Source organism: Gymnogyps californianus, chromosome 3 (genome assembly GCF_018139145.2).
Source record: "Gymnogyps californianus isolate 813 chromosome 3, ASM1813914v2, whole genome shotgun sequence".
Taxonomy (NCBI): Eukaryota; Metazoa; Chordata; class Aves; order Accipitriformes; family Cathartidae; genus Gymnogyps; species Gymnogyps californianus.
In genome coordinates, this window is record NC_059473.1 from 13,861,075 (window position 1) to 13,888,965 (window position 27,891).

The following is a 27,891-nucleotide window of genomic DNA, read 5'->3' on the forward strand; positions in this document are numbered from 1 at the left end:
GCGGTGCTGTCGGGCGCGCAGGTAGGCAGCCTCCTCCTCCCTGCAGCGAACACGGGGGTGAGGGGCGGCCCAGGGGCACGGCACCGCTCTGCCCTCCTCCCCGTTTGAGCCCTCACCTGAGGCAGTGGCTGGTGCAGGTGATGGCGTGGCCCCCGCCGTCCCGCCGCGCTGACACGCGGAGCCAGGCCCAGGTCTGGTCTCTGCGCAGCACGCGCAGCACCGCTGTTCCTGCTGCGGCCGCGGCCCCGGCGCCGGCCCCGAGCGCTGCGGGCAAGGGGCTGCGTTAGCCTGCGGCAGGGCAGAGTGGCATGCTGCCTGTGGACCCCGCAGGCTGCCCTGATGCGGTCTGTAGTCAGTCTGCTGCTCTGGCCCCAGCAGGACAGAAGCCACAGGTAGTGGAGTCAGGTCTGTAACAGTCCTGCCCCCTCAAAAAGCTGGGGCTCAGGTGGGGTTGTCCCTCCTCTCTGGACTGTGGCAAAGCAGGGTGCCCATGTTCCCAAGCTTGGAAGCTACCTGTGACCTTACAGACAGTGTATGGGGCATGTAACCAATTCTCTGCTTCATCCTTTTCGGAGCAGGGAGCTACAGCGGGCAGGACTAAATTAATTTTGTTTCTGTTGTCCTGGACAGCCAGGTTTCAGGCATAGCCTGACCATGTATCCAGAGAAAGACACACACGTTCCCAGGCCTGACACTCACCCACGGCCCTGTGCTGGGCAGCCGCTAGGTCAGTGTCTTCAGGGTGCAGGAGGCTGTACCACGACTGACCGATCAGTTCCTCCCTGCAGTAGCCAAGGTGGTAGGTGACACTGGGGAAGACAAGGGGAGTGGGGACTGAGTGCTTTGCAGGGTCTGCGCTGTATCAGCAAGGAGCAGCTGTCACGTGATGGAGGAGAGAGCAAAACAACAGGGGTACAGAAATGAGTTGCAAACGAGGGAAGGAAGAGGCTTGGGAAGTGTCTGGGAGAGTCTCACTGCTCGCACATGGTCCAGCCTGTGTCCCACACACAGGCTTGGTGAAGGGAAATGATCCTTGCTGCCCGAGATGTACAGCTGGGGCTGTGGTGCGAGCAGGCATCCCTCACCTCTCCGTGACATCGGTAAACGTCATGTCTAGGATGTGCGTGCTCTGGAATAGGTCGTCCTGGGAACCAGCATCGCCATCTGCAGGCAACCGTGCAACCGGCGTGCAGAGGGCCAGGAAGGCTGCGGTGGAGGGGGAGGCCGGCCAGCGCAGGGCTGTGAAGCGCCCGTGCACTGCCACGGCCCGATTCCCCCCATGCTGCAGCCGGAAGGCCTTGGACGTGCACATCTCGCTGACAAACGTGACTTCTGCAGGGATACAAACCGGCCGTTGCGAGTCAGGGGCTCCCTCGCTCTGCTCACAGCAGAGCTGGCCCTGGCGCTCTGACTGCAGCCACAAAGGGCCAGAGCAGGGCGGCAGCATCTGTGAAATGCCAGCCGAGGCCTCTCTTACCCCTGCCGGGCTCCTCCTGGGCAAGGAGGAGCTTCTTGCGTGCATCCTCACGCGCTTGCCCATCTAGGATGTCAAAGACCGTGTCCCCCTGGGCGAGCAGCTCCACCTGATAAAGAGGGGGCTGCCGTCATGGACTGTGCCTGCCGCAGTGGGCCATGCGCTGGGCAGCGTCAGCGTGCAGACCGCTGGAGCCAAAGGCCAGCATCTGCTGGGGCAGCGTGCCATGCACACAATAAAGGCACCAGGACAGGTACGGGGACAGCGACTGCAAATGCCAGTGGGCAGGCCTTACCATGGAGAGGCCCAGGACCTGAGCCACGTTCTCTGAGATGTAGACCAGCTTGCTGTTGGCTGAGAGCACAAGCAGAAACCCCGGCAGCAGGGAGAGCAGCTCCGCACTGAGGGCCGGTCCCGCAGGAGGAGCCAAGTCTGCAGGAGGAGCAGAGGGTGAAGTGCTGTCTTGATGGGGCAGGAGCAGGGCCCCCCGCAGAGCCAAGCTAGCGTGGGGTACAGCAGTGCCATGGGTACCTGGAGGGAACAGCTGAGCCCCCCGCAGCTGGAGGCACACCAGGGCCATGGTGTGGAGGTAGGAGAGCCGCTCCTTCTCCCGCGTGGAGATGGGCAGCAGGGAGCGTAGCGCCTGCAGCTCCACATTGATCTGGTCCCGGCGAGCCTTGGAGGCACTCTTGGTCGACCTGCAAAGCCAGCCATCAGGGGAGACATGTCCAGGGAGGGAGAGGGACAGCAATCCCCGCCCGCTGCTATGGGGCGAACTGCAAGCTCGGGGACATGGAGTGGAGGTGCTCCCCTAGAGAGGCTCACAGCGCCCATGCCAGCTGCCTCTAGGAGAGCAAACTTTGGTGGCTGTTTCGGTGCAGCGGGTGCAGGCAGAGGTGCTCATGGCTACCCAGGGGAACACACTGCTGGTGTGGCTGGTGCCCCTCTCACTGGGGGCCAGGTTGGGCAATGACCTGTGCTTTGGGGGGAAGCCCGAGTGACATGACCTCCCCACCAAAACCCCCAAGGATGGAAACTGCACCCAGTGCCAGAATGTGAGCCCCAGCCCTTTGCATCTGCCTTTATTCTTCAACCACCTGAAATCCCCCTGCTCCTCCAAGCTCCCGCACCTTCCCCCCCACGCACCGGCTGGCAGCCCCACTGTCCCAAGCTGGTGCCAGCCCCTTGCAAGGGCCATCAGGCACTACACAAGCTGGCCCAGGGCTCTCCGCAGCTAGGAGACCATCACAGTCCTGTAGGTAGGAGGCTGTAGGGAGCTCACCTGAACGACTTCGAGGCACTGGGCGCCTGCTTGCCCCTCCTGGGCAGGCAGCTCATCTCTGCCTGCAGCGGCCTGTGGCAGTGGCTGCAGAAGATGGTCATGGTGCCGGCACTAGTATGCCTGAAGCTGGCAGTGCACAGCTGCCTCCTTCGCCTCTTGCTGCATCTGAACCTGCTGACCCCACTGCTCCCAGCCTCCTTTTGTACCCTCCTGGGGCGCAGGGGCCAAGCCGCTCATGGAGAGAGTTACCTCTTGTGACGCAACTCCAAACAGCTCGGGGCTATTTTTAGAAGGCAGGCTGCTAAAAATAGCCCTTGCAGCCAGCTGCAATCTGAGAGGGGAAGCAATAAAAGGAAGCCAGGGTCTTTAAAGCAAACCTGGCCGCTCAGGAGGGGGTGATGATGAAGGTAGCAGGATCCCCCTGTGGGGCACACATTCGCACAGCTCCTGGCCCACAGTTGTTGCCAGCCCAGCAGAAGGTCCATGGTGGGCTGAAGGCCTGTGGCTAGTCCATCCACCCAGCAGCTGCTCTCTATCATCTCTGATGACCGAGCTAGGTGCTGGGAGAGGGAGCTGATATGCTGAGAAAATCCACTGGAGACATCTGGACCAAGGTGGTAAGCAGTGTCCCATCCCTGGGTCTGCAGCAGAGTCCTGGCAGAGGGAGGTCAAGGCCACAGCACCCCTGAACCTGAGGGAACCCTTGAAGGGAAGTGGGGTGCCTGTGACCCTCTCCCTGGTGAGCCCCTTCTTTTCTCCCCAGAGAAGCCTTCTCCCCACCAAATGTTTACTCTCCTAGAGGCAGCTGGCATGGGGCGCTGAGCCTTTCTAGGGCCTGTTGTTTCCACTCAATGTCCCAGAGACTGTGATTCTCTCCAGAGAAGCCCCAGTGACAGCCATTCATGGACAGAGCCAGGAGCACCTTGGGGAACCTCTGTGCTCAGCACCATGCTACCCAGCACAGTGAGCCTGGGTGGTCTGTGGGTGCTTCCTGGTGCCTGGCACCCTACAAGGAGAGTAAGCTTGGTGCTTCAGTGCTGGGGAAGGTGATGCGATGGCAAAAAAACCCTCTACCATTTCATGGCACGGCTTGAGAGAGAGCCTGTGGCTGAGGCAGCTGGTTGAGCAGGGGAGCTGGAGCTGCTGGACAACACATGGGAGATGCCCACGCAGCCCTCACAGGTAACCTGCAGGTGCCAAGGACCACAAAGGGGGAGCGTAGGCTGGAGGTGCTCTCCCTGAGCCAGATTTGCTGTCAGTACACCCTGGCTTGCTTCAGGCCCCAGTCCTGCCATTGATGCTCATCACCCACCACAGCGAAGTGCTGCCAGTACCTGAAGAACAAGCTCTTGTCGCAATTGTGGTGCCTTCTGTTCTCTTGCCATGGGGTTTTCACTGCTCTCATGCCACTCCAGGCAGCTCCCTTGCACCCACATTGGCCACCTCCCACAGGCTGAGGAGCCCAGGCACCTCTGCAACCTCGTGCTGCTGGATGAGCAGCACTTGACCCTGGCTACAGGCCAGCCCTCAGGGCAGGGGAGATGGCCTGGGCCCTCTGCCACCCGTTCCTGGCACGCAGCCACCACCATCTCTCAGCTGCCCTGTGACTTTACATCCCAGGGAACACCCTGAGCACTTCCCTAGCTTTCCCTGCGTTTGCTCCGCTACAGTTGCTGCCGGAGCTCCTCTTCACATCGGACACCTCACCTCCATGGGAAGGGGCTTGGGCACAGCCCTCTGTGCCACCCAGACATCCCTCCACCTCCCTCCCTGGGGTGGGGAGCTGTGGGGCACCCACCTTCCTGAGGCAGCGCAACCCAGGAGACACACACCATCTTCCTCCCTGCCGTCTCGCAGGGCAGCACAGCCCCGGGCAGGAGGCAGGCACGCCAGGGCAGTGCTGCTGTGGGGGGCCCAGCTCCCCTTCTCCCACCCCAGCCAGGGCTGCAGCTCACACCAGCCACAGCCCACAGCTGCCGCAAGCCACTGGTGGCCTGCAACTGTGGGGGAAAGCACCTGGCTCAATCTCTCCCCTCCCACACCTTCTCTCCCTCCAGTTTGCCTGCTAGGACACACAGAGCAGCAGAAACCATGTCTGCCTCAGCATTTATAAAACTCCCCCCAGTTGCTGTTTTACAATGGGAGCTGGGCAGAGAGTCCAGCTAGGCTCAGGCCCCCACATCAGGCTCAGCTTGGGGCTGGCGCCTGCCATCTGGTGCCAGAAAGCTGGTCAGTGCTGGCAGGTGCAGGCGTGGAGGTCCCTGCTCTCTCGAGGCAGTGCAGGAACAGTTCATAGTCCAAGGCCAACCCCAGGGCCATGGCTGGTGGTAGGAGTTGATTCAGGCCCTTGGAAAGTGGCTGGGGACCAGGCCAGCACATCTGCAGTTCCACAGGCAAGGGGAAGGAAGGCAGGAGACGCTGGAGCCATCAGCAAGGAGGGGGGTTCACAGTTGTGCTGCTGGGACGAGCTGATTTCTTCCCCTGCAGCTGGCTCTGCCTGCACACTTACGCTGCCCAAAGCATGACAAGGGCAGAGAGAAGCCTGGCTAGGGCAAGACAAACTGAGCTCACATGTTCCTTGCTTGAAAGGGCTAAAAAACTCATGCAGGCAGTGGAGCAAGAGGTCAGTGTGTGGAGGGGCGAGGATGGGGTGGTAGAGGGACGAGCCGGCATCAGCCCTGGGACGAGACGATGGGGCGGCTGATGGTGCTGTTTGTTGTCATGGCCGAGAGCTCCCATCTGTAACACACCAATGGGATACACTGAGAGAAAGCATGAAAACAGTGCCCAGGGCTGGAGCAGCTCTGCTGCATGTCAGCCTCAGCTGTGGTCTCCAGCCCAGCCTGCCCTGAAGCTGCACAGTGCTGAGGAGGGCCCCAGGCAGCCCTCAGCCAGGGCTGGAACACCCCAAGGACAGGGACCACCCATGGGGCGACCTCCCAGCAAGGCATGCAGTACCTGATGTCATGGGGAAGGCAGGACTGGTCCAGGTTGTACTGAATCACTGCTAGCTTACACAGCGTCTTTAGACTGGGGCCTGCGGAAAGAGGGCAGTTAGCCACAGCAGTCCTCATCTGGACACTATGGGGGGTCCAGGCATCGTGCAATCAGTGCCATAGGAAACAGGGCAGAGCACCCCAGCCATCCCTCTGAGGGACAAGGCATGCTGCACACCAGGGCAGGCTGGAGTGGTTTTCTGTGCTCCCACAAGAAGCCTGTGAAGAGGAGTGCGTGAAGAGCCATGAGCCCAGCTCAGGCCTGCAAGCACAGCAGGCACCTGGAGCCATGTAGGACACTGTATGGTGCTTCACAGCAGGGCCTGCTCACAGGGCATCTTGTGATGAGAGGCGCAAGCTGAGCAGGGAGTGCTCACGTACTGAAGTCGAGGATGTAGAGATCCGAGTGATCCATCAGGTCGAATTCATCACCCATTCCCTCCTCTGGAGACGGGCTGTAGAAGCCAAGCAAAGTGTGTCAGTGAGTGCCAAAACACTTGTACACCAGTTACGGTCCCCTGGGCTCCGCAAGGGCTGAGCAAGTCCAGGACTGTTCCTGGCCTGCAGGGGCCACATGTTCTTGCATGTTCTTGCCCCATGCAGGGGCCCTCTGATCCCTCCTGTCCCTCTGCTTGTCCCAGCAGCACCCAAAGCCATCACTCTCCCAGCTCCTCACAGAGTAGGCAGAGCTGCCCAGAGCCAGGGGGCAGAAACACACACTATCTCCTCTGCAAGCCATAGCAGGGAATAGGGGAGCTACCTCCTTCTCACACACAACCACAGTGACTCCAGCTGCGAGCCTCCCCCTCACCTGCCTTTGTTACTTTGCTGCACCTCCAAACACAGGTCCCACTCTGCAGGGAACATCCCTTTTCCCTTCTTGTACATTGACCAGCCTCTGGCTGGTTTCACACTCCTCCTTCCTCAGGTACCTCCCAAACCGCTCTCCAACAACTGAGCAACCCTGGGGCCTCCCCCAGAACTGTGGCACCCACCCTCAGGGCGTGAGGAAGGTGCTGGCAAACAGCTGCCTCCAGAGCTGAGGCTTGTTTCAGGGCTCTATTTTCTCAGCAATTTCAGTGGATCCAACCCTCCAAAGAGCTCCACTCAGAGGGGCAAAGCTGAGCCCTGGGATGAGGCTGAGGATGACTCTGAGCAGGCTGGAGAAGGGATGTTACAGCAGCTCCTGAAGGCAGGCAGGCATGCTTGCACAAGCATCTGTCCCACTCTTTGTGTGATAAACAAGCCCCATGGGCTGCTCTAGAGCAGGCAGGGCCAGACAGGCTGGCATCACCTGGAGAACCCAGTGCACTCTTGGAGACTAACCAGCTTCACAGCAATGCTGTGTCATGGAAGGCTGCCCTAATAACATGTTAGGAAACACATACAGAACAAACTGCCTGGGCAGGCAGGGGTCAGCCCATCCCTACCTGGCCCCAAACACCACATGGGTCAGCATGACACAGCCCACACCGTCTTTTTACAGACATCAGGCCAGCTTCACCTCACGGCCAAGGGGAGGCACGCAATGGGAAGTACAAGCATTTGGGAGAACATCACACGGGACAGGCATCTGATCTAGGAAGAATCAGACACCACACAATGGCACAGTACAAAGTCCAAAAAGCTGTGCTGGTGTCCCCAATGAGGTAGGGGAGATAAGCTGGAGACGCAAGAGGACTTTTTGCAAGGCTCTCTAGTTGTGCTGCAGGGCCACAGATCATGGGAGCCATAACCTGTCTCCAGAGATGGCAGACTCAGCAAGCTAGTGGCCATCCAAATTTTCTGCAATCTGGAGAAGCAACAAAAGGAGCCGTATGCTGCAGGCAACACAGCTGTGCTCTCCCTGCCCACCTCAGCTCTATCTTCCCAGGGCTGCACGAAACATCTGCAGACTGCCACACACCATATGTTACTCATGAGTCATGCCATGGAAACCTGTGAGCTAGATTCTCCTGTCTGTAAGCTCTCAGGAGCGCTGATGCTGCTGGGCACATAGGCAGCATGCACTGTACCACATTGCCGCAGCACTGCAGTGGACCAGAGTGCGATATGCCAAGCTGCTTTCTCTGAGAACAATATGGAAGGTGCTTTGCAGAAGTCCAACTTTTTCTACAGAGGAGCGAAGGCAGCAGCAGAGAATAAGCACCTGAAGCAGATGCTGAGGTCTTCACCTGGTTTAGTGGCAGCTCTTTCCCTTTGTCCACAATAGCCATATGTACCTCCTGCATTAGCACAAACTCTCCAGCAAAAGCCCACCGATTAGCAACCTGCAGCCAGGAAAACATCCTATTTTATTAGCTTGCATTCCTCTGACTAGGCCAGCAGCTGGACTGCTTTTGGGTTCTGCTGCATGAGCTGAAGTTGTGTGCCAAGCACAACAGCACAAGGTTTGAAACAGGTTCTGCCCAGCCACACGCTGTTCATCACTCCAGTTCTCACGTGGTTAAGATCTACTGCAATTATTTCAGCACAGCCATTGAGATGTTGTAAGAGAAGTATAGAGAAAGCAGCTGGAAACATCTGCATGGCAGGGCAAGCACAGATATTTATCAGTCTCACTCAGGAATCACTGTGGGCTCCAGCCACAGCTCCCTGGTTGTGCCAAAATGGGGACGGCATTTCAGAAGACTGTAACTGAGCATGTGTCAGGCACTGATCAGTGCAGCAGTCAATTTAAACCAATCCCAATTTGCTGATACTTCCACCTGATGTTGGTCCTGGAATGCTAATGAGGAGCTATGACTTCAGGCATTTCTAGGGAACAGCCAGCCTCACCTATGGTTTCCTGCCTCCGCGATCTTGATGGAACAGCCAAAGCACCTGAGAGACTGGTCACTGCATCCACTAGCACAGAGACACCAGCCTGTGCTGGAACAGTAGTGCTTGGACCAGGGGAAAGCACTTCCATGGCTGATGGTTAGTTGGAGAATTTGAAAGAAAGGAAAGGTGTTTTAAGTCCTGCTTTGGTTCGTGACAAGGCAATTTACTGTGTCCTCACTGCTTAGCTGGGACCTCATGCAGTGACTTCTCACCCCAGTGTCACTTGCTCCCCCACCTACAACCCACTAAGCTTCACACCTCAAGGGACATGAGACAGTACCTGCCCCCACCAGCTTCCCATAACCCCAGCACAAACTGCGGGGCACAGCTCACTGCTGGCAGAGAAGATTTGTTGCTGATGGGTCTCATCTGCCCGGATACAGGCAAGAGCCCCTTTAATTCCATCCCTGTGTGCTCACCACACCACAATCTAATCTCACATCCACGTCACAGGAAACCCTAGACCATCCCTTATCTTTCAAAGGAAAGCCAGCAGGCACCAGGTCTGTGGTTTTAATCACCAAACTGCAAGCAGCTAGGGAAAGCCTGGAGTTCAAGACCAGGAGAGCCGTAACTCCCAGACAGCAGGATACAGGGCACCCCTTTGCCAGCCAGAGCCCAGCAAAACTGCTGGTTCCAGCTGCACAGCAACTCAGCATGTTGGCAAATGCTCTTGGGCCCAGCACCAAGCACACAGCGAGAGCCCCTACTCCCTCACCAGAGCCAGGCATTTCTAGGGCTTGTCAGGGAAAACAGCCTCAAGCCAAACCTGGATCGGCATCTGTTCAGCTAAACTCTGTTTTATAGCATTCCCCCTCCCCCTCGTTCTCCCTTGTGGATGGTCTCTGCATGCTGAAGTGCTGGTGGGTTTGGGAGGAAACCAGACCAAGGCCACAATGGTGACACAGTTAACGGGAACACTGAGCTTAGCACTACATGACTTCCTGGTCACTTAAATGGGACACAAGTGACAGGATTGCTGCTGGCCACAGTGAGAGACCACAGCTGGGGCAAAGAGACCAGGCTGTGGGCAGGACTACAAAAGAAGCCAAGCATTTGGATGCCACAGGAGCAGGCACCCTGCAGAAGTGCCTCTTGAACAGTCTACAGTGTACGTGAATCCTGTAAGGGAAATCAGGACACAAAGGGGTTTTGCCTGCCTGTCCCCCAGTGCTGCTGCCTATCAAGCTGAGCCTCCTGGCTCATCTTCTAAGGAGCCCTGCCGGATCCCCCGCACTGTGTGCTCCCCCTCCCCTTCCCGGGCAGGGGAGCACAGGTCAGGAGGCAGACCACAGGGAGTTCTCCATTACAACGACTTCCTGGAAAACTTCTTATCTCGCCAGGCAGCTCCAGAATACACCTGATAACTGTTACAGGAAGCAAGCACAGTCCCCACCCCCATCTCCCCCTTCCCCAGCCTGCAAGAGCCTCCCCCCAGTCCAAGAAGGCTGCATTCCTGGCTGCCAGCAGCTCTTCCTATCCCAAACTGGTGCTGATGAACTGGCCTGCATTGGGGTTGGGCCTGGATTAAGGAACAAGTTGAATACTGAAATCATTCAGTGGAGAAGACAAGGCACTGCTGTGTTGCCTGGCAGAGGCGGACCAAACTCCAAAAAGCTGGTGTTAAATTTATTGTGGTTTGCTAGTATTTCCTAGGAGTGCCTAGGCTTAACATCAGAGTTCAGCTGCTGCTGTAACACAAATCTACACCGCAGCATCTGAGAGCATCCAAAACTGCCATCAAGCCCTACCCAGCCTTCTACCATACAGAGCAGCACCCAGTATCTGTTGAGGAGACTGGATAAACTCAGCACTTCTGCATACCTCACCTGCACTAAGCACTCCCTCACACCCACACGGACATCCTACAACTAAGCACACACCCCCAGCACTCCTGGGGCCTGAAGGCCCTTCACTCCATCACACACTGGTATGGTCAGCCTGTCAGCAGAACCTGCCCTGCTTTGTCCTCTGCCCCAACCTGTCTTCAGAAGTATCCCCAAAAAGCCACTGCCAGGATCCCAGAGAAATGCCCAAAGCTTTCCAAACCATGTGGAGGGCTGAAAGCATTTCAGATGTCTCTGCAAGGTAGATGCTGGCAAACAGGCCTGTGCTCCCGAGCTGCAATTTGTCATTCCAGACAGCATAGAGTGTGTCCTGGTGATGGGCCACTTCCTTTCTTTTAGCAGCTGTGAAGGCTCTTGGCCACATCCAGCTGCCCTGCACCCTCACAGTATCACTTCCAGTGTTTGACAGCTAAATCCTTAACACCATGTCCCTTTTGTGAATGGAAACTTTGCTAAGGAACACTGGCACAGAAGGGAGTGTTGCCTTGTCATGTGTATGGGCTCCTCAAACAGCTCCCAGCTGAGCCAACATCCCACTGCAGCTTGGCAGACACCACACTTGCCAATGAAAGAGAGAAACTCTGGTGGGAGAAGCAAGGCAGCATGTAGGGGAGGATAAGTCAGTCAGAGGTCTGCTACAGCACAGCAGACTAGGATACTTGTCCTTCCGATGGCAGGATCTCCTCCCTCCCACCTCTTTCACAGAAAGCTTGACCACTGCACAACCCCTCCTGAACAGCATGTTACTTCTGCCTCTACTTGTACAAGAAGGCTTGTCACCAGGTGCTTTACAAGCTTCCATGACATCTCCAATCTCCTCCTTGGCTTTTTTCCAGAGGAGCCCTAATCTACATCTTTTCTTACACTTGTAAGGTAGGTGGACAGTTGCTATGTGCCTCTGAAGTGCATCTGACTACAGCATGGGGCAGAGTGTGGAGGGACATTGTGCTGAAGGGAATGCCAAACCCTCTCACATAGCCACCCCACACAACTCACCTGGTGCCTCCAAAGAGAATGATTTTGTCCCCCACTCTGCAGCAGCACTGCCGGCGTCGAGGACATGGGCCTTTCCCCTTGGGCTCAATCTTCCTCCAAGAAAGAGAAACTAAGGGGTGGAAAAGAGTGCACCAGCTTGTCACAAGAGCCAGATATAAGCAGGTTATGGATTTAAACAGATCACAGCAAAACCAGAGGCCCACTGCCCCACAGACACCAACTAGCCAACATCCACCTTCCCTGTCAACCTCCTCTTCTCGCTAGCGACAAAATGATGCACTTCTATGAGGTTGTTACTGAAGTGTCGCTTAGATGCCAGGCACAGCCCTGGAGCTCTACCTGCTGAGATAGGATTTGCAGGTCGAGGCCTTTTGCTTGCAAAGCCTGAGTGCCAGGACCCGCGGGCTGCCACGGCAGCAGGTCAGACATCACAGGGAGCTGTACAGGGCAGAGCTCCCTGCTGCGGTCCAAATCTGGAGGGAGACTCAGGAACCAGCTCCATCTGCTGGCAGCCACTGCGAATGCAGAGCATCCTCGCAGAGTGGAGACTGCTGGGACAGCTTGGTTGTGGGAACGGAGCATGGGGAACTGAACCAGATGGAGAAGACAGCAGCCTTTGTCCTTGCTGCTTTCTGTGGCAAGGATGCTGGGGGGTGATTAATCACTAATGCACAGCACTGAAACCTTCAGGAGCTCTCACACTAGCTCGCAGATCAGCTTGGGGAGCAGCAAGTTGGCTGCTCTCAGGTAACTTTACTATGCAAAGCAATTAGCAAACAAAATCAGTCTAACGGACTGCGAAAAGTGCCTGAGGACTGAGGACCATTCAGGGTACCAGCTGAAGAACCACCCCTTCTGCTGCACAGTTTGATCTGGTACCAAGAAAGTGCGGTATGGTGATCCTGCAGCTCAAGTTGAATGGTTTCCCCAGCTACGGTCTCTCGCTCCCCTAACCCATTGCTTCCCCATATCTTCTTTTCTGCCAACACTTCCGCATATTTAAGAACAAGACAAAGTTTTGCCAACCACCCTTTGATTAGCTGTGTCTTTCAGAGATACTTCCTTTTCCACTTTCTAACTGAGATTTGGAGACAGTCTGAGGAGGAACAGGCGTCCCAAGCATGGTAGCAAGTTCCTGTCAATGCTGTCAGAAGAGCCATTTCCCCCCAAGCAGGCTCCTAGCCCTTGGAGAGTATGCTCATCTGAGCACTCATACACTTGAGGGCCTTGAGCACTATCACTGCAACAAGTTAAAAGCATAAATACCTGGATTGAATTTCCAGAGATCGTGGAAGTGTCTGTTCAGGCGTGCGTTGTAGCCACCAAATACATATAGCTCCCCATTGTAGCTGACTGTGGGGAGTAAGCATAGACATCAGTGTGCCACCCAGTGTAGAGCCCAGCGGGTCCCTGTCCCAACATCAACAACAAAGCAAAGTGGTGCTGGTTATCCACCTTCGCTTACATCACCTTCATGTGCAGGGCTACGCACAAGGCTTTTCAGTGGGCAGCAGCTTTCCGCAGAAGCCAGGCTCTGTGCACCCCTTGCTTAACCCTCATCTCCACCCAGCGGACCAGACACCCCTTCTGGGGCAGGCAGGAATTTCCTTCCACTGTCCTCCTCTCTCAGCAGACCCACACTCACATGCTGAATGGCTCCGCCGGCCTTCAGGGAGCACTGGAGTTGGAGGGGAGTCCAGCCAGGAGTTTGTTTCTGTATCAAATACTTTAATGCGGTTACAGTAGATCTCATTGTTGGAGTGAAATGGCCCAAAACGATCAGCTCTGCCACCAAATACGTACATCTTTGTTCCAATAATGGTAGCTGAATGGAAGTCTCTCCAGCGAGCTGGCGTACCCTGCAGGTAAAACAGAACAAGAGAAAGAATGCAGATTACCCAGGGAGATAACACATCTTGATGGGGAAGTTGGGGTGGCTGTCTTCTCCTGGAGAACTTCCTCTCCTGCAGATCCCAGCCACACCAGACAGAAGCTGTGAGACAAGTGTGGGCAGCTACCCCAGAGAATAGCAGATACAAGACTTCCTCCACAAACCAGAGTGAAAAGCAGACACTGACCTTGGCAGAGATTAAGGTCCACATCATGTTTGTGGTGTCCAATTTATGGATGTCATTTGAAAAGCAGTCAGCCTGGAAGACAGCAGGGCAGCCTGGTCACAAAGGGACTGAGAAGCCTGGTCACATCTGGCCCCAGGAAGGACGCTGTCCTACAGACCTGGAGCATCCCTTTGGAGTCAGTACTTCCTAAAAGACATGGTGCTTGCTCCAAAATGTCAGGGTATGCAGCACGCTTGTCACTTAACAAGAGGGAGGCAAATCCCATTTCTCCTCAAAGGTCTCCTGTCTCTCCCTGCAGCTTTCTCATTTATTTGGTGCTCAGTTCCTCCCCGCAAGGCTGTCCTGCACACAATACATACATTCACAGCAGAACCCTGCCTCCACTCCATGCAGCGACAGAAGAAAGGGGCGCTAACGGGACAGTCAGGTCTTGGCTCTGCTAAGGCCACCTGATGAGAGGTAGAAGCTAAGATTACTTCTAGGAAGCTAAACATCTAGGAGCAAATACACTTGGGGTTCTGAGGATCCCACAAAACTTGTCTGCAGCTAGCTGCCTGGAAGAGCCTGCATTCACACGAACAGCACAGACTCCTGTTCCACCAGGCAGGGGAGATAGCAGCGAGACAGCTACAGGCTTGTTTGGTCTTGGTTAAAAACAAGCCACATTTGAACTGCTCTTGCTGCTGTAATCAAGATCACGGCTTTGGCATGCTATTGTCCTCGGAAGAGGGGGAATAAACCAGGGACTGCCATAACAGAGTCCCAGCTTTCTTCCAAATAAACAGATGTGACTTTGCACAGCTTTTTTTGAGCCTGGTGATAGACTGAAGTGATATTTACCCACTTCTTAAGATCAAAGCATAAGGATTTGCTCAAAGGACCACTAGGCACACTGACAGCTGGTGCAGGATGACCTTCGGCTCCAGGTATTCTTAATAGGAGGGCAAGCAAGTGTTTGCTGGAGGGGATCAGCAAGATATGAGAGCAGGTACAGAATACAGGGAACATGCACCAGATTAGGACAAAACCTCACAGCAACACCACAGACTTTGGAAAGTGATTTTTCTGGCTCATTTCTCAGCCAAATTAAAATAAATGTGGATCAATATATATTTATTAAAAATGTTATGTATTTATCTATCTAAATCTGGCTGAGAAATGAGCCAGGAAAAAAAAAAATATATATTTTTACCTCTATATATCTATATGTTTTGGGGAAGGAAAAAAAAAATCCACCATTTTTTTAGGCCTACTTTCCCAACCATCTTCTCCACAAAACAATGAGCATAACCTGAGTAATTAATGCCATAACTTTGCTGAGTTATAAAATGAAAGCAACTATGGATACAAATATGCCCCTGTATCCTGCCTCTACCAATGTCCTGGGTAGGAACACCCTCTTTCCCAAGGGATCGCAAAATAACAGTTACAGAGACTACTCACCAGCTGTTCATAGCCTCCGAATATAAACATGCTCTTTGCCAGGACACAAGCTGAGTGCCCATCTCTCGCTCCTGGGACCATTCCAGACACCTTTGGCGTGAACCACTTGTGCGTGTCTGAAACAAAACAGGAGGCAATGCTAAGAAAATATGGTAGATGTTGGGATGGGATAGCTCTTTACTACTGTTTGTCATTTCTAAGACAGAAATCCTTCTTTCACACACAGCACCTGCTTCTCTGAAGAGGCTGCAAGCTTCTTCAGGCAAGGCTACCTGCCTGAGCCTCCACACAGGGGCATGGTGACAGAGGTCTCAGCTCCTGGGCACGGCCACTGACCCTGCCCGACCTGACAAACAGCTCATGTTTTAAGTGTGAGTAGTACAGCACTGCTTGAATAATGTTATTTTTATTGAATCTCTTGCAAAGCCTTCTTGTGAGTCACTTATCAACTCTGCATTTACAGTTTCAATTACAATGAAGCAATGATGCTAAGTGGCTCAACTGACCTCATGGCATGGAGATGCTGACTAACTGACTGAGGAAAAACACCTCTCTCAAATCCAGGCAGAAGTCACTTAACCACAAGCTCACCATGCCAACAGAGCTACTGTGCACATCCCCACCTCTGCAGTGCAGCTCTCCCTATCTTATCTGCTCCTCTTGTTACATTCTCATCCCCTGTTCAATGGGAGCCTTCCTCACCCTCCACAGTTCCCTTCGCACTGCTCCCCGTGAGCCTGCACCAGCCAGATTCAGCCCCTTAGCCCGCACACTCCAGGGGTTGGCTTGATTTAGGGGAGGACTTTAAATCTAGCCAAAGCTGTTCTCCATGCCAGGGCAACATGGAGCCAAGCTAGCACCTCTCTGCCAAGCACAAACAGGCACCTGTCCCAAGAGCCCAGAGAGGCACAGATAAGCCTCGAAGCAGCAGGAGACATTCCCTCCACCCTCCCTAACTGCTGTGAGCTGCCAAGAGCAGTGCTTATTTCAGGAAGCAGTAACATTGGAGCCAAAGCAACATTCTTCACGAGGATAACTTCTCTGAACTTGGCCTGCGGCCACAGCTATCCACCTAGGCTCCAGCTGGAACCACACAAAGGGTCTTGCAAGGTCAACAGAATCCCTGGGCAGCCTCTAGCGAGAAAGCTGCAGCAGCTATTGAGTTCCTTTCCTTCATGGGGCTGCTTCCAAGCCCAATCACATGGTAGCCGCAAGAGCTCACCCAAGCGCAACACATCAAATTAGAGATGGAAAAGACCTCAACTTGTGAACTTCTCGGCACCCCAGGGGACAAAATTGCACTCAGCCAGGACTTTATCCAGCCTGATGCAACTCCTACAATGGAACTTACACCACAGACATGGGACTCTGGCTGCCAGCCTCACTTTCCAGGATTGGCAGGGGACAGGCACAGCGTGTACAGACAGCTGCAGAGGGTTCGGACCAGGACTTAAGTCTGGCCTTTCCGTTAATTTTCACTTAATGCTAAAGTGCTGGAGTTGGCAGGGAGACCAGGCAGCTCCCACTACAAGGCCTCTGCGTAGGCAGGGTTTACTGGTGGCTTCCCAGCTGCATGTGTCAGGGGAAACGGGAAACCCTGTGCCCAGAGAGCAACTTCAAGCCGTGAGACATTTCCTGGCGAAGAAGGGAACCCATGACCAAGGACCAGAGCAAGCAGTTTCCTTGCAAGTCCAGCAAGCCAGTTACTGGTCATTGTTTAGATGGACTTGCCTCCAGAAACCAGATGTACTCCCTTCCTTTTCTCACACTCCCGTCCACTCAGTTCCTGATGGTGCCTGCTCTCCCTAGGTGCTCCAGCAGCACTATGGAGAAGCCAGCCGAAAGGCTCAAGGAGTTTATCTTTCAGGTTTATCTAACTTGACTCATGCCTTCCCTTATTTTGCCATCCTGTCCCTGACTACTACTGTGTTTTATAACTCACTCTCCTTCATGCTTTCAGAAAGAAGGACCACCCTGGAGAAGAACCACAATCCTCGAGAGCTCTAGCCCCTTCTCACTGCAACCTTCAGCCACAGTTAAGGAATAATACATCACACAGAGATAATGCTTCAGTTGTAGTTACTATCAGAGAGAGCACACAAAGGTGATAGAAAAATTAAAATCAGTTTGACTATCAGACAAGCTCAGTAATCTCTGTTCAAAGGCTTTTACAGAGAGTCAAGTGTGCAGACACGTTGGCCACCCTGCTCCCCTTCTAAACCTGCTGAAACAGCCAGCGACACCAATTCCCCATTTACACCATTTCCTCCAGACTGTCACTTTGTAGAGAGGCTGAGGGACAGGAAAACAAGTTGGGGAGCAGTGCAGTGGGGCAGAAAGAAGGTCTCATCAAGAGCAGTTGTGACAAGGAAGAGTGAGAAACTGGAACTTACTGACATCAAAGGCATAGAGCACGTTGCAGGCTCCCTCAGTGTCGTTGCGACCACCCCATATGTAGACTGTGTCATCTATGAGCACTGCTGAGTGCCCATACCTCATGTAGGGCACCTCTCTCACATGGTCTCGGCTGTTTGTCCACACTGGAGGCAGCTTGATCCAGCGCAGAGACACTGAAAGCACAAGTTTGAGCCCATGTCAAATGCTAAGCCTGCTACACGTGCTCACAGGTCACAACCCATCCTGCATGGTGCTTTTTTCCTCTGTGACAAGGTACAGAAGCAGTCTAGTAAGCAAGACAAAGCTGTGTCTGACCCTGAGTAGTAGCTAGTTAAGGAATATGGAAGCACAGTTTTCCACAGGCCCCCGTCACAGGCGAGACTAGAGGAAGCACTGGAGGACCAGAGGACTCTGGACAGAAATAGGCTTCATTCTGCATCAGTTACGCTGAAGAGGTTTCCATTCTGGTGCATCCTAGACCGTGAGTGAAGGTACAGCACACACACAAAAAAAAACCATAGGAAAAGGAAAAAGAAAAAGTGCAGAGGTGATAATGAATGCAGATACTACTTTAGGCTAGTAACATTTTTGAAGAGACACAAAGCTGGAAGAATGGGCAGCACAGGAATAATTCACTGCAGCAACATGCAAGGGAACACACGTGAAGGCACCATTTGGACTTGCAGTAATGCAGTTTAAGTAAAGCAGCTTTGTAGGAACAGGGTTTGTTTGCTTTGGTTTTGTTTTTTAAGCTTTAGATGAGACAGCTGTCTGTCTCCTTTACCTCCATCCATACCTGAGTTCTCCCTGATAACCGTGTGTTACTAATAGGAGTTCCTTGTGATTACAGGTGCTCCTTCCTGGCAGCCTGTATGTCCTGTTCAGCAGTAGCCAGAGCAGTCAACAGGTATTACAGGGTTTAATGACAAGTGCAAGAGTCACAGCGAGTGTTACGTGGCCATTACGTAACGGCACTCAGACACACTCCCTCTACCACACATGCAGCCTCCAGTTTTGTTTTCAACATGGAAATAACACAAAATATAGCAGAAAACGGTCTGCAGTTCCCCTGAAATACTAACATAGGGAAAGGGAAAGGGTCAGGAAAGGTGAGCATCTATGCCAGAGGCAGAAAGGGCACTGAGGAAGCACAGTCAATGCTAAAGTCAAGATAGATGGGATGTTTCCTACCTAAAACACAGTCTTCCTCTTTGGAAGCCTGAAAGAGATCATTCAAAATCCAGTATCTTGGCTTTAGCACTGGAACCTGGCAATGCTAGCTGAGCAAGGGCTTGGAAAGCCGATGTGGTGGCTGCAGCATCATGACACTTTAGTATTTGGGAGTGGTAAGAAGGGAAGACAATGCAAGAGCATTCCTTTGGGCATGGTAATTATGCTCCCACCATAAGAGCAGTGCTCTACTGGCACATTTTACAAGCTACAACATTCAACCGTCTTGAGTGTGAGAGCCCAGTCTCTCTGGAGAGAGACGAATGTCTTTGTTTACAAGATCCTGAGCTACACTCCCCTCTACACTGTGAGTAGGTCACCTTGGCAGCCCTGGGTAACCAATGCCTTTATCCACTACTGCACAAGTCAGTCTTCTCCACAGTCAGATTTAGAGGAGTGAATTCACTGCATCTTACAGACAAACTAGTTTTATCTACATGCCACATGCATGTTAGGAGAGCATTCAGCATGCTGTCCAATCTGCAAAACTGGTCACTGGTTCTCTGCTCTTGTCTGTGTTCAGCTGGACCCATCCAAGCACCTGTGCAGTTTTTCAACCACCTGCTTAATTATAGGGAAATACTTCATGGACCAGCTCAGTAACCTCTTCAGTTCAAAGAGCACTGAATCAAGAAATACAGCCTCTCCCAGCACAGTCATGGCTCCAACTCAGCCTCCTGACAGATACTGGCTACCCTACAGAAACGGCTCCAGCTCCAGATGCTTTTCTAAGCCACATTGTGAATCTGCACGATAGCTACTGCCAGAAGGAGAAGGCCTCCATCCTAGCCACATGCCCCTAGTGACTCCATCATGCTGGCAGCGGTTGTTAGCTGCCCCCACAGGGAAGCAGCTCAGGAGTCTAAACCTGGAGACTTAACTGAGTGCACTGGCTCCCACCCTACCCCTTCCATGCTAGGGGCAGCTTGGTCATGCTGCAAACTGGATGGGGGACCTGCGCCAGCTAAACTTCGCCTCTTTGCACCTAGTCGAGTTAGTGTTCACAGAGAACAACGACAAAATAAGCCATTGGCTATGTGGTTACTTCTAATGAGTCCTTATCCTAGCAGTCTGCTGAACTACAGCCCCTCTGTGCCCTGCCCCTGAAGCTGAAAATACAGAGCTGCACAAGGGAAGAGGCTCCCATCTACACTGATAACTTTTTTGGAAATTAGAGTCATACAGCATGTTACAGAGTGTAACATGTTAAGCAGCAACGGGCAAGAAAACTAATAACCAAGCCCAGCAAGCCACTCCTTTGTGCACCAGAAGGACACATTTACCTGCATTAAAAACATGGACATCAATCTGCCGCAGAGTCTCATAGTCTTCTCCAGAACAATATCCGCCAAAGGAATAGACTTTGTGCCCGACGGCCACGGCCGCGTGGTTCACCCTCCGCGGCCCACCTTCCAAGTGCACTGCCCACCGTAGCATTCCTCCCTGCAAGCCAGACAGTCTTCAGGGCCTCCAGTGCCACAGCTGCATGCTTCCTGCACCACCACGATGTCACCTGGCGCTGTAACAGAGACAGAATACTAAAATAATATGATCCATCTCACAGGTCTTCCTATCTTCCTTGAATGTCAACTACAAAGTTGTTGTATCCTCACTCATCTGCGTCCCAACTGGAGATGGTTTTACTCTCCCCTTGGGAAGGAGACACAAGGCAGGTACTGTAACCTGAGCAAGGCTTGGAAGAATAAGCAGAGATGCCCTTGCATACAAAAAACCTCAGGGTGGCTGTACAGGCAGCCCAAGCCAAGCACCTTTGGTGAAGGCAGCCGAGTGCTGCGCACCCAGCCATGCCCCAGTCGTGTACACATCATGTACATGCCAGAACAATTTGTCCGCATGAATGAAAACACACAGCGAGAGCCAATTGTGAAGGTGAAAAGAATAGAGCCAGAGGGAAGACAGCGTGGTCTTTGGATCAGTCGTGAGAAGCAGCAGAGGAAAATATTTAAAAAACACACCCAACAAAAAACCCCAAAGAACAACCCCCACATAAAGCAACCGACTCCGCGATATGGGGGTGGACAACACTAGCATTTGGACTCATTGATTTGAGTGCTAGGGTCCAGCTTAATTAAACACAAGAGAACAGAAACCCCCTAGTCTGGGGAGAAAGCTCTTTGCTAATGATCAGAATAAGGCCTTTTTCTCCCGCAGCAAATCCAGGCATAACTATGAAAATTTTGTAATATCGTATCTCAGTTAAGAAACTGATATGCTTCACGCGTCAAACAGAAGGCTTAGATCAGCTCTTAGAGGAGTCACCGCAGCTGATTTTTTGCACAGATTCTCCTTTGGATCTAAGGATCTGGAGCAGAGTCCTGCCCAGGTGCTTCTGAAAAAGCAGGTCTGTTCAATTCTTTAACAGTTTTCCCCCAGCTGAAAAACAGCCATTAGAAGAGATATCAGTGTTTCAGGCAGCCTAAAGAAAATTCTCTTTTTTTATTGCTTGGTTCTAGCTTCTTGGAAGATGTAGTCAGCGCACTCCCACCCCACACCCAGTTTTAACATTTGCAGAACACTAAGAAGCTTGCAGATGCCTTAGAACGAGGACTAAAATTCCTACACGTTTTCTCTGTCCCTTTTCTTTTTGGAAAGTAGCGAGTTTTCACAAGAAGAACTTTCCTCCTGTTTAAAGTTTCTGAAGTAGCTGGAGAGCAGCAAGAAGGGACAGCGCCATGCTGCTCTGCTCTAATTGGCCTCCCCCAGCCCTTCAGCCAAGCGGAACTACTGCTCACAACCAGACACCTGTACAGCCCATCAGCAGCCTGATCACTGCAGCATCTGGCCCACCTGCACACTCCCACTTTATCCCCACCTGGGGAAAGAGTCAGAGATGCCACCCAACAGGAAGCTCCTGGCATGGAGCAGAGCTCAGGCCTCCAGCTCCAGCCATGCATACAGTTCAAAAGCATCCAGAAACCAGTCACCTCATTCCAGAACTCCTAAGCCTCAGCAAAATTTGAGTAATTTCTTTTTAAAGTTATTTCTTTTTCAGGTTGTTCCCAAAATAAAGACCGGCAGCCAGAGCATGCTCTGTACATGAAAGTTACAGCAACAGGACATGTGCAAAGTCTGAACAGAGAGCATCCTGCAGTCTTACTTGCAACAGATGAGTGCAGACCAAGGAGTCCCTCCTGTGAAGCCACTTGCTGCAGCAACCACCGTAACCTAAATTGCAGTCAGCAACTCAGAAAGTCACATCAAGCTTTTCTCCAGCAGAGCTGTTCCAGAAGGACCCAGGAACAGCCCCCCTCTGCTACAGGCCATGCTTCATTGTATGTCTGGGACCACCCCAAATTCAGATCCAGCAGGTTTGTTTTTTAAATTACTATTTTTTTTTTAAGCTAGGCAGCAGCTCTTGTATAAGTCCTCTGCAAAGCTACAGAATAGATGAGTTTCCATGGAGACAACCAAAGTCACCTTTCAGGCTATTTTGAAGGCTTCACATATCTAAATCTGATTCCTGCCTCAGTCATGAGTTATCACTGAAAAATCTAACCAATATTTTCCTCAAAATCACTTCTTGGTTAAGTGATTCTGTAAGAGACTCCTCAAGGAGCTTAACTGGACTTTATCACCAGTGTCAATATTTTCAACACCCTTCAGACTGAGTCCGATCCTGGCAGATTAAGTGGATGAATCTTGCTTCCAAATTCCCCACTTGGTTCCTCCTGGGGTAGAGGAGCACAGCAGCCTGGTGTGGCAGGCAGGCATCATACCAAGCCGCTCGCCTTTTTTGCCAGAAAGGCTGGGAAAACTCTTCTTCACCCTTGGGAGTTCACTTGAGCCGTATACAGAGAAGCATGCTGCTGCCAGAGCAGGACGCTGGTCCTTTCACTCTAACAAGAGTCAGCTACCCTGCCTGAACAGTTTCATAATTAAAATCAGTCACAGGAACACAGGAAACGAAGGCTGCACATCCTAAGTAGTTCATCTGGTCAACTGAGAGGCAGCAGCTCAAGGCCCAGCTGGTTACACTGTAGGAAACGATGTTGAAGTTGTAGCAACAATGTTACAATGTTGTTTCCTACAATTACTGGGAAAGGTTTTTCCAGAGATCAGCCCTTCCCAGGAGGCAGGAGGTCGTACACAGGCCCAGGGCAGTGGTGGGGGTGATGGGGTTGAAGTTGGCTGCACTTTGCCTTGGCTCGGGACCGGGATACCCCTTCAGAGCAAACACAAAGCTTAGCCAGCACAGCTTCTTGCTGCCACTCGTCAGAACCAGGGCACGCAGAAACACTCATTCACTTTATGAAAACAATCAGAAGCGTTGTCGTGGTTTAACCCCAGCCAGCAACTAAGCACCACGCAGCCGCTTCCCCCTTCCCCCTCCCAGTGGGGTGAGGAGGAGGAAAGAGGGGGGAAAAAAAAAAAAGTAAAACTCGTGGGTTGAGATAAGAACAGTTTAATAACTAAAGTAAAATATAATACTAACAATAGTAATAATGAAATATAATAATAATAATAGTAATGAAAAGGAATATAACAAAAAAGGGGGGAGGAAGGGAAAAACAAACAAACAAACAAACAAACAAAACCACCAGTGATGCACAATGCAATTGCTGACCACCCACTGACCAATGCCCAGTTAGTTCCTGAGCCACGATCCGCGCCGCCCCGCCAACTCCCCCCTGTTTATATACTGGGCATGATGTTCCATGGTATGGAATACCCCTTTGGCTAGTTCAGGTCAGCTGCCCGGTCATGCTCCCTCCCAGCTTCTTGCACACCTGCTTGCTGGCAGAGCACGGGAAACTAAAAAGTCCTTGGCTGAAGATAAGCGCTACTTAGCAACAACTAAAACATGAGAGTGTTATCAACATCATTCTCACACTAAATCCAAAACACAGCACTGTACCAGCTACTAAGAAGAGAGTTAACTCTGTCCCAGCCGAAACCAGGACAAGCGTGAAGCGATCCTTACAGGATCATATATTAAAAGGCAAAGGAAAACACAGGATTTAACAAGCTGCCAGGGTTTTTGCAAACCTGAGTGCTCTTCTCTACACCGTAATAAAAACATCCAGCCAGACTCCATCTTCCTTTTCTGCCACTGGCCACAACCCTACCCCGAAACCGTCACAACGTCTTCCCGCCTTCGCCAAGCACTTGTTCTCCCCTTTTCAGCCATGCACAGGTCCACCCCACTCTCCTCCTTGCACAGCCCCACAGCCCTGTCTCCCAAGGACCCCCCACTCCTCCCCATGCTTTCTGCATCCAGCTCCAGCCTCTCTCCTCTCCTGCCTTTTTTTGAAATCATTTAATTAGAGCAGTCTTCTGTCCCAAAGTCAATTTTCTCGTGCAATTCCCCTCTCTGCACTATCTGCAAATATGAGTTAAACACATTTTTTGAGAAAAAGTTATTTTCTGTCCTACAACTATGCACGCCATTAAGTTCCATTTCAGGTTTTGATTTCCAATGATAATTTATATGATATAAATGAGGACATAAATACACCACTTTCCAACCTCATTCCTATGAGGACTTCTTAACAGGAGGCATTAATACACTTGGCATTAGGCAGTGTGCCTTAGATTTCTTTAAAGATTACACAGGGCACAGCCAGGGGGAGAGTGGAACAGAAAAATCAATATGAAACAATTTACTAACAATTTCCCCCAACTGTATAATATTAAGTTATGCAAAATACATTCTGTGATTTCTCATTTAGGACACCAGCAACAGGGATGCAGGCTATAAACAACAGAAATATTGATAAGACAGAGGCAAATTGTAGCAGAGAACCGGGAGGGCGCTGGCTGCAGGAGGCGGTACACATCCTAGCTCAGGCAAACCAGGTGCTTTTTCACTCTGCACCGCAAACCAAAGGGACAGTCAGTGACACTAACATTCATCATGGATCAGAGGAAGGACTTTCACACCACAGAGAAATTAAGCTTGAATCATTTAAATCACAGAAGCTATTGCTACTGCCAAAAGCCAGCAGGGTAAGAGGAGGGTTGCCTTCTACACGCATTCGTGCAGACACTGAGCTAAGCGTGTCTCCCTTTTCTGGATCCTGCTGAGCCATCCCTCTCCTCCCCAGAGCTGCACCTCTTTTAGAGCAGCCTCCACAGTTCATCTGTGCCCACAGCAGAAGCTGGTTGAAGGTCTGAGGAATCTCCTTTGACTGATTCAGCATGTCCAGCTGGAATCGTGCCCCAATGCCCCCAGGAACTATGACTGTGTACTCATAGGGAGACCAAAAAGCTCCATCAAAACAAGCACAAGTTTCTTATACAGTGAGAGAAGAGATTTTCTAGATGAAACAAAACCAAAGAAACTGCACTCCCGCATGCTCTGTTAGCTCGGCACACACCCGCTCACCGTAGATCAGGGAGCTCTGGCTGCCTCTCTTCCCCCAGTCTCAGCTGGGAGAAGCGATGTGCTGAGCATCCTGACCGCATGCACGCACACACTCAGGGTCTCCTTTGCAGGAAGGCACACGTGCTTCTGTTCAAGCCACTGCTTGCTTTCACTGATGCATGTCAGCTCCCCACTTCACCTCTCCAAAAACTAATAGATCTTTTCATTTCATTTTGCACTCACACAGGCAGCAATCATGCAATCTTCACAACCTCCCACTTCCCTGGTCTGGCATAATCTATCCAGAGTTACAGTCAAGTACAGAGAACACAGAGAAATTTGGGTGGAAACCCTGCTGGGTCCTGTCATTAATTGCCAGGAATAAGAACGTTTCTAAAAATCAGGTTACACTTCACCTACTGTTGAAGTACCCGATGCTGATGATGCTGGAAATTAAGTGAGCACAGCAATGAGTTGCTCCTGTGCCACTAAGCACAGGGAAGCTAAAATTAAAAAGTGCTCAAAATAACCTGCTGTGGTTCCACAGAAATGCCTGAAGCCCTCCACTGACTGTGCACAGCACCACAAGCCCAGGTACACAGTTCCAGAGTAAGTGGTGCAACAACAGCCGTGGGGTGACTGCAGACTGGCTCTGCTGCTGCAGTCAGGCATGACACCTGACCACAAGTGGAAGCTCACAAGTCTGTTAGCAGAGAAATAGCTATGGACGTCCTTCAACACCTCCCTTGTTCTTCGTCAGTGCTGACATCCAGCAAAGGGAGCACAGCAATTCACCTGGGGCATTTCACTGCTAAGCAAGGGAACAACCAGATTTTAAGTCAGCTCTGTGTTCTTCGAATACAGCACCTAGACAACACTCTCAAATCTCTGGCTGTGCTGTTGTCTGAAGATGCACATAATGCCTGAAACAACCTTCATCCTAAGTGCCCCAGCTTCTACCTAACAAGAGTCTACCAGCACAGCATATAGCCATCTGAGATCACCAGAAAAATCACTCAATAATTTCTCACTAGCATACCTTCCAAAACTGTTGTGGTGACTTGAGCAAAATGGCATAGATGGGGGGGGGGAAGTAATCATGGCTTTTAGTCAGATTTTTCAGCTGTTTGTTCTATTTGCTTTAGACTTTCTATTTGCAATCCCTACAATTAACTATGAAAATATTTCAGTTGAGATAGAAAGCTACAGACCATCTCCAAGTACAGCAGCCAGATGACAATCTTAGAACAAAAATATGTATCCTTGGATCCACTTCTTTGCGCAAACAGAGTTCACTGGGCTGCCTCATTCCTCTACACACACAGAAAGAATCCTAGAGCCATTTCTGAAAGCTGCTCAGATTAGACTTGCTGCAGTCAATTCCCACAGCAAGGGGGAGAAACCCAGCAGAAAGTGACCTAGATTTTCAAGGGCTCACTCTGTCACCCCCAGAATTACAGCACCACCCCAAGCAGAGCAGCCTACTGCCCCTGCAAAGTTGCTCTGGAGAGCAAATCCTACCGTGCGGCTGCCTCAGTCCCGTCTCCCAAAAGATGCCAGCCACAAGGTTTAGTAACACTTAAAATAGTCCAGCCAGCTCACAGCAGTCCATATAGACAGTTCTATTTCAAGCACATCCAACTTACTGTTAGAGATAGCATGAGAACAACCCGCTTTCTTCACTCATGCTTGACATTTATCTGATGCTTTGACTATTTATGCTAAGGCAGTGTGAAATTGCAAGCTTGCACATTCAGCAGCTTGGACACTTGCAACACAATTCCAGCACCAGTAAACTAGACAGTGCTAGAACAGCCCCTGAGCTTGTTAACCAAGACCAATCTGGAAGCTTGTGTTAGACATGGGAATCACAGACCACACTGCTCAGGCAGAAATTTATTCCGGTGTCCCTCCCTGCAGACAGCAGCACCACCTCCTTATTTTTGCCCAAATATTTTGCCCACCGCTGACTTACTTTTGCCCAAAGCCCAGCTAAAATTCTGCACCTACTGAGCTGACTTCTCCCCTTCCTCACCTTGCCTCCCAAACCCCACTGCCACTTCTCTACAGAGTGTGCCTAAGCTTCAGAGATATTCCTTGACCCCCTTTCCCACACCAGAAATTTGTCTCGGCCTCTGGCTACTGCCAAGCTGTTTCTGCCATGCCAAGGGCAGCCTTTGGGAGGGAGCAGGCTCAGGAAAGCCGAGGTGACAGCTAACGTGGCGTTTCTTGTGTTATGCAAAGCTGCGCCGTTTTCTTCCTATGCACCTGCTGTCACACCGACACCAGGACCCTGCAGGCAGAGCGCTTCGCTGGGCTCAGCGGGCGGCCACGCACAGCCAGGGCAAGCTGACAGCGCTCACCGGTGTCAGTCTTTCCTCTGCCTTGGTGCACGGGGCCAGGAAGGACCCGGCGTGAAGCCCCGAGCCTATCAACGTGGCCAAGCCTGGGTGAAAGCATGAAAGGGCTGAAATCGCACAAGCCCGCGGGGATGGAGAGAGAAGGCCCGGCGGCGGTTACACCAGGGCGAGGAGCAGGAGGGCAGACCCCGGGAGGGACCCGCCAGCCCCCGGGGGAGGAGGGGGGCGAGGGGGGCCGGCTGGTCGTCCCCCACATGGGCCTCTCAGGGCCGCCCCGCACCTCCAACCGCCGCCCGAGGGCCCTGCCCTGCCCGCCTCGCGGCCGAGGGCAACTGGGGAGGGCGGCGGCCCCGGGCCCCGCGACCCCGGGCCCAGCCCTCACGGAGGGGCTCGGCGGTAGCTCCAGCTCCGCCGCCGGCCCCTGGCACCGGCACAGCTCCACCTGCTCCCCGGCAGGGTGGCGCGGGCATCCCGCCCCAACGGCCGGTCCCTCTCAGCCCCAGTCCCTCTCAGCCCCAGCCCCGTACCTGGCGGCGGGAAGGCGGCCCGGCAGCCGCGGCCCGGCAGCCCCGCTCCAACGGCCGCGCCCGCCGCTCCCTGGGACTTGTAGTCCGGCACCGCCCCGCCCGCCCGAGACCGC

General features: G+C 52.5%; 1 protein-coding gene across 1 annotated transcript; it reads right to left on the bottom strand.

Moving 5' to 3' along the window:
- Positions 1-4,795: 4,795 nt before the first annotated feature.
- KLHDC3 (kelch domain containing 3) lies at positions 4,796-27,810 on the bottom strand. The gene is made up of 11 exons (XM_050894153.1): positions 27,779-27,810; positions 19,850-20,085; positions 17,333-17,509; positions 14,940-15,055; positions 13,497-13,568; positions 13,064-13,277; positions 12,685-12,771; positions 11,419-11,527; positions 6,134-6,207; positions 5,715-5,793; positions 4,796-5,495 (listed from the first exon to the last, which is right to left on the bottom strand). The coding sequence occupies exons 2-11, from the start codon at positions 20,001-20,003 to the stop codon at positions 5,429-5,431; spliced, it is 1,149 nt and encodes a 382-aa protein (XP_050750110.1). The 5' UTR covers positions 20,004-20,085; positions 27,779-27,810; the 3' UTR covers positions 4,796-5,428.
- Between the last annotated feature and the right edge of the window lie 81 nt (positions 27,811-27,891).

Excerpts from the sequence above, each read along its gene's own strand:
- KLHDC3 (XM_050894153.1), bottom strand. The coding sequence starts at position 20,003 with ATGCTACGGTGGGCAGTGCACTTGGAAGGTGGGCCGCGGAGGGTGAAC. Across the intron at positions 12,772-13,063 it reads CCGGCGGAGCCATTCAGCAT|TCAGCTACAATGGGGAGCTA; the intron begins GTGAGTGTGGGT and ends TACTCCCCACAG. Across the intron at positions 5,794-6,133 it reads TCTCTACATCCTCGACTTCA|GCCCCAGTCTAAAGACGCTG; the intron begins GTACGTGAGCAC and ends CTCTTTCCGCAG.